This window comes from Lagenorhynchus albirostris, chromosome 10, assembly GCF_949774975.1.
Source record: "Lagenorhynchus albirostris chromosome 10, mLagAlb1.1, whole genome shotgun sequence".
NCBI classification, from domain to species: domain Eukaryota; kingdom Metazoa; phylum Chordata; class Mammalia; order Artiodactyla; family Delphinidae; genus Lagenorhynchus; species Lagenorhynchus albirostris.
In genome coordinates this window covers 79,521,218-79,528,195 of record NC_083104.1, presented here as the reverse complement: position 1 = coordinate 79,528,195, position 6,978 = coordinate 79,521,218, and the positions used below count along the sequence as shown (strand labels likewise).

The window sequence follows — 6,978 nt, the reverse complement described above, 5'->3', positions numbered from 1 at the left end:
GTAACTTTTAAACTGAGTACTTGGCACTATATATCTTTGAAACAAGATCTGATAAAGGAGATTGTGAGGTGAGTTGTTACACTTATAAAAAGAAATATTATGTAACTACTCGAATACTATTAGCGTTATAAAAATAGTAACATCAGTGTGTTAACACAATTATAATTCAAAAGCTGATTACACAGTCATTTCAACTATGTAAAAATATATAGGCTAAGAAAAAAAAAAAGGCGAAAAATTTAGACCTAGAAGAAGTCTCAGGAAGATCAGAGGAGCCGCAGAGGCTCCCCTGCCTGCACCTGTCAAAAAGTAGTCTGACACCTTTTTCTCAGTGAAGTGCTCCTACACACAGACAGACGCGGCACACTTATTTCCGGGGTGTCAGGAGTAAGAGGGTGTGTGCCCAGAGCACGCTGTGACTCTTCTCCTCACAGGCTCCCAATCCTTTCACTTTCCTCACCTCTCCTCCCCCAAACCTTCCCCCAACCATAGACACCTTGAAGTCCCTCCCGCATCTCTAACCGCCCACCCCAGTTGGGGTTTCCTCCCCTCCCCTTTCCCCTCCCCTCCCTCCCCTCCCCTCCCCTCCCCTTTCCCCTCCCCTCCCCTCCCCTTTCCCCTCCCCTCCCCCTCCCCTCCCCCACAGGGACCACCAAGGACGCCCGGAGCCTCCCTCCTGCACCCCTCCCGCCACACCTCCCCTCCCTCCCGGGCCTCCCCACACCACACACGCTCTCTCCCCTCTCACAGTCACTGACAAAATCACACACGGTCTCCAGACAACAGGCTCTCACAGGAACCCGCCTAACTTGTACTTGCTCACAGCCCTACACACTCCCCGCCTACCGAACTCAGTCTCCTCTGTCTCCTTCTCTGTGTCTCTCTGTCTCTGTCCTTGTTTCAAACACACACTCACACGCACTGCGCCCCCGCCCGCTGGCCGCCCAGCCCCGCGCTCACCTCGCCGCTGCACCGTGAAGCACTCCACAGCCCCGTAGTTGTGTCTGCAGTACGTGTCCGCCTTGGCCTGTTTCTGCTCCAGGAGGTCCTTCTGGCTGTCCCAGTACTCGGCGGTCCGCCGGCCCAGCTCGGTCACCGTCCGGTACTCGCCCACGTCGCTGTTGAAGCGCACGTACTCCTCCCGGTTATAGATGTGTATGGTCATGCACCGCACCCGCTCCGTGCCGTTGGTGAAGTAACAGTAGCTCTTAAACTGGAGCAGGAAATTCTCTGCGGGAGACACCGCCGCTCAGTCAGGCCTCAGCCCCAAGCGGCAGCCGACATTACATTTGTTGAAAATCTTGGTCCCACTGAAATTTATATTTTTTAAGAATCCAGACCCACTGAAGAGCTGTTTTTCCAGGAAAATTAATTTGTTCAGGACCAAGGTTTATTTATTTCTTTGCTTGCCAACCAATTGCAAAGTCATAGTTTATCCTTCACATCATCTTTTTTCTTAATTTCTCTGCCTCTGGTCCACTACTTATCTATAGTAGTAAATTACAGCCACAGACATCTTATTCCTGTTCATGCCTCAACGATTTCATTTTCTAACTTTGTCTCCTAGTTCCAACAATACAAGTAGGCATCAAATTACCACCCTTGGCCAGATGTAGAACTTGTTTCTGTAGTCAAGTCTCCTCAGAAGGGGAGAAACTAAGAAGAAGATGATATTCTCATATAGACAGTTTACAAAAAAATGAGCAGGTCCCCAGACTTTAAGTAGAGACCATCACCTAGAAATGATGGCAGAAAGAAGGGTACTCTGGGTCAGACCAGGTCTATTTTACTCTTCAGAAATTCTCAAGTATCTTATCGACACATGACAACAGCGTTACAAAATTAAAATGTGTGAAGTTACTGCTCACTGTAGCTTGTATGGTTAGCACAGTTTGTCCAGTTCTTGTCCCCAACTTAAGGTTGCCAGATTTAGCAAATAAAAATACAGGATTCCCAGTGAAATTTCGATTTTGATAAATTACTGTTGTTTATCAGAACTTCAGATTTAACTGAGCATCCTGTATTCAATTTGGCAAGCTTAGCCCAATTTGCTAATGTAGCTTCAGAAGGAGGAGGATATTTATTACTTCTTCTTTGTATTCTTTAACACATGCCCATGGCAGGCTGCAGAAAGTGTGAACACATATGGACTTTTCAACTAATAAATGCAGAATGAATGTAAATGTCTCTTTTTTGGTAAATGTCTCTTTTTTTAATGTAAATGTCTCTTTTTTGTCAATAACAATAAAAAAGAGACATTTACATCTTATTTTTTATTTTATTATTTTATTTATTTAACTTTTTATTTTATATAAGAGTATAGCCGATTAACAATTTGTGATAGTTTCAGGTGCACAGCAAAGAGACTCAGCCCTACATATACATGTAACCATTCTCCCCCAAACGCCCCTCCCATCCAGGCTGCCACATAGCATTGAGCAGAGTTCCCTGTGCTATACAGTAGGTATGTCTCTTTTGTATTGGATCTAGCAGACCTTGCAGCACCCCTCCACACACACACACACACACACACACACACACGTCCAAGACACACACTGTGCATATGAACATCAGAAATTTTGTCAGTAATTCAGACACAATCAAGCCACTATCCACTAATGGTGGTTAGAATCCCAAGCTGTAGAATCAGAACTTCTGAATTTGAAGATGAGCTCTTCTACTTACGTCAGTTTTAGCATCCATGAGCCTTTTTTCTTGATCTCCAAAACAGATTTGATGATAGTATATCCTTCACAGTATATATATATATATATATATATATATATATAATTTTATTTTTTTTATTTTTTATTTTTTATTTTTTATTTTTTATTTTTATATATATATATATAATTTTATTTTTGCAGTACGCGGGCCTCTCACTGTTGTGGCCTCTCCCGTTGCGGAGCACAGGCTCCAGACGCGCAGGCTCAGCGGCCATGGCTCACGGGCCCAGCCGCTCTGCGGCATGTGGGATCCTCCCGGACCAGGGCACGAACCCGTGTCCCCTGCATCGGCAGGCGGACTCCCAACCACTGCGCCACCAGGGAAGCCCCTCACAGTATATTTTTAAGTGTGAAATTAAAGAGTGGCACTTCCTAGTGCTGATCATATAATAAATACTCAATAAATATATTGACATTTTTATTTTTATAACCCTGTGATAGCAAGCTCACAAGATCTTTTTATTCCTTAACTTCCTAAAGCAAGTAATATCTTCATCATCATTTGGCATTGTCTTCAATTAATTTAATCACTAGTTACCATTTTGAGCAAATAAGAGCAGAACATTTTATATATAATAATGTGGTATATATAAATCTAACACAAAAGGGGTATGCTGACTTAGAAGAAAGGGAATTTCTATATACTCAGACTTGATAATATAATCTAAGTTCTAGAACTAACAATGTGGCACTGGGCAAATAACTCAAATTTTTTGAATTTTAGATTCCATAGATATATATGTTTTTTCTAACATCTTTATTGGAGTATAATGGCTTTACAATGGTGTGTTAGTTTCTGCTTTATAACAAAGTGAAACAGTTATACATATACATATATCCCCATATCTCCTCCCTCTTGCGTCTCCCTCCCACCTTCCCTATCCCACCCCTCTAGGTGGGCACAAAGCACAGAGCTGATCTCCCTGTGCTGTGCAGCTGCTTCCCACTATTTTACATTTGGTAGTGTATATATGTCCATGCTACTCTCTCACTTCGTCCCAGCTTACCCTTCCCCCACCCCGTGTCCTCAAATCCATTCTCTACATCTGCGTCTTTATTCCTGTCCTGCCCCTAGGTTCATAAGAAGCATATATACACTACCAAATGTAAAGTAGATAGCTAGTGAGAAGCAGCTGCATAGCACAGGGAGATAAGCTTGGTGCTTTGTGACCACCTAGAGGGGTGTGATAGGGAAGGTGGGAGGGAGACGCAAGAGGAGGGGATATGGGGATATATGTATATATATAGCTGATTCACTTTGTTATACAGTAGCAACTAACACACCATTGTAAAGCAATTATACTCCAATAAAGATGTTTAAAAAAAAAGATTAGCAATAAATCTTTTTCAGTAAAGCCTGGGCCCTTTTGAAATGACTGCGTCTGTGTTAGACCCTGGGGCAAGTGAATCTGTGCATAAGCCCTTTTAAGGGTGTCTTCTCAGTTTGCCAGTGTCCCACAGGTCTTGTTGGTTCTCAAAGCCAGATGTTTTGGAGGGTTGTCTCTCAGGTACAGGTACTAAAAGTTGGATGCCTTGTCGAGGTACAAACACTTTGCTTCTCAGAAAGAATCTCTAGGCCTGTGGGTTCCCTCCCTATTACGGTTGCTGTGTCAGGGTTGGGGTTTATGGCGAGACCTAGTCTCAGCCTCTCTTACCTACCTCTGTGTGGCCCTTTTCTTGTCTGCAATGTGAAGTAGCTGCTCAGCTACATCAGGTCTTTTTCAGGGGAAACTGTTTCATATAGAGCAGTAGATTCAGTGTGTTCATGGGAGGTGAGTTCAGGGTCTTCCTACATGGGCATCTTGGACTGCCTCAACATTTTTTTTTTTAATGAAAGGTCCCAAGAGAACTGGAAATATTTTTGTGAATATTAGGGCAGATAAAAGAAGGTAAGTGTAGAAAAGGGAGATAGAGAAGAAACATTTTTTAAATGCAAATGTTTGGGAGAAGGAATAGGACCTGGGGAAAAAGCTGAGCATTGTGTTCTGTGACCAAGAGCACAGATGGTTCACAGGAAGTAGCACATGTGAGCCATAGAAGGACAATAAGAGATGGAGAGTGAACCAAGATGGTGCCATGGGCCAGGATTACCAAAGTCTAGTCAAGAAAAGAAGAAATACCTCAGCAGCAGCATTAAATAGGGATAGTGAATAATGGGAAAATAATGGGAAAACACTGGGGCAAGTCTATTGATTCCCACAGGATATTCTAGGAAAGCTCCTGACCAGAGGCCCAAAATAAGCACATGGCTAACACTAGCCCCTTTGCACTTCATGGACTCCAGCATTTGGTACAGAAGAATGAGGAGATGAGAGATCAATCTCAAGAGGGTCTGAAATAGGTAATTCTATAAAATATCAGAATACAGTTTTCATGAGACTTTTTGTGGATATATTGAGGACTGGGAGAAAGTAGAATGAAGGACATTCAAAAGACCCAAAGAGCAAGCATCCAGAAAATCTTTTGTGATTAATAATAAATTATGAAATAAGGAGCACAGAGTGTCATCTGGGACATGATCCTGGGACTGGTTAACCCTTGGTCACTAGTCAGTTCATCCTCTCATTTTCTAGGAAGAAATAGTTATCTGTGTCTATGTAGGAGAAATTGTTGGAGCCACATGCTAGGGATAAAAAGATATATATAATTTAGATCGTACTTTTAAGAAAACTAGAACCCACAATAAAGACAGAAATATAAAATTAAAGTAAAACAATGTTACAAGACCTACAGTAGAAACATCTATAAAAAACAATCAAAATCCAAATTGATAAAACAAAATAATTAAAACCAAGTAAAAACATCATTTACAATAACAAGGAAGCATTTGTAGAGACGTGAGTTCTGGAGGAAGTGAGACTTAGAACATAGAGGAAGGGGTCATGTTTCAGGTTGTTTAGAGACATGTGGGGAATAGGAACCACAGTGAAATCATATGTGTAGGAGGGAGGGAGTGGTCAGGAGGCAGTAGGTGGTGAAGAGTCCTTTTTGACAGAATTGTAATCCTACCTAAATAACGTTGGGCAATATGAGAGAGTGGATATGCAGAGTTAAACTATGCTAGATAAGTCATTGTAAAAATGGTAAAATTACATCTTTTAGAAAGATGGGAATGAGATTAGAAAAAAATATTAACTAGGAAAACTTTCAGCAACCCAAGGTTAGTTACGAGGGGTTGGGCAAAGAGTGTGACAACAAAGTGTGATGACAGTAGGAATAAACAATATAGGACTCCTAGTCATGTATAATATAAAAAAACTGATATTTGTTGAATAAGGGAGGAACATGAGATCTTTTACAAGTATCTTTTCTTTCCTTTTGGAGATAGAAAAATCATCCCTTTTATCAGCCTGTGAGTTGGTTCTTTCCTTCTGAGTGAGACATTTTGGAGAAAGAAAGAGAAAGAGAAAGATTTGCTGGAAAAACCACATCCTTCCTCAGATAACTGTTTGGGGGTTTTTTTCCCTATAACCAATAGGGATAAAGAATGAGGCAGCATCACTTATCTCCAGCAGATACATCTGACCAGAAGGTCTTATTTAAAGTCTTGGGTAGAAATCAGGAAAGGACAGAATGACTAAGTTAGATGTTGATAATAAAAGCCAAAAATATCCTTTAGAGGAATGAATTAGGACATGATTAAGTGGTTAGCGAGGAAAGAGTATTTGCAGAGTAAAGCAAAGTGTGGAGTGAGGATTGGAGGAGATAGGCATTTTGATAGAGACATGATGCCTGACTTTTCATACCTATGTAGGAAGTCCCTGGCTATGATTAACAAGCACAAATAAAAAGCTGTGATGCTGGTATCTCCCTGCTGTTCCTGACCTAGAAGCGATGGGGACTGTTAATGAGATCTACTATCCCAACTCTGGTTGCACAGACAAATGAAGGGAAAATCAAAGAATGAATTATCATTTATTTTCTACAAGGCACTGATTATGTACTTCCAGATGCTTTAGTTCATTTAGTTCTCATCATAGCCTTGAAATGGCTGTGTTGTATCACACTGTATTTTCAATTAACTGCAGCATCCCCAACACATGGCAAAATGCTGATCACTTAGTGATACTCAGTAATATTGACTACAAGGGTCTAGTCAGGAAATTAAACATTTTACATTCTTAATACTTTGTAGTGAAGTAGAACACACATATAGAAAAACACAGAAAGCATAAATGTACAACTTAATTTTTATAGTGCCAGTATTCATGAAACCACTGCCCAGATCAAGAAATAGAACACTGGGGACACT

The 6,978-nt window shown here is 41.3% G+C and overlaps 1 protein-coding gene across 1 annotated transcript in view; it reads right to left on the bottom strand.

Moving 5' to 3' along the window:
• The window catches only part of LOC132527441 (DLA class II histocompatibility antigen, DR-1 beta chain-like), a 61,440-nt gene that overhangs the window by 3,291 nt on the left and 51,171 nt on the right, over positions 1-6,978 (bottom strand). The window contains exon 2 of the mRNA XM_060163120.1: positions 961-1,230. Within this exon, the coding sequence (XP_060019103.1) occupies positions 961-1,230 (270 nt within the window). The remainder of the gene's footprint in view (positions 1-960; positions 1,231-6,978) is intronic.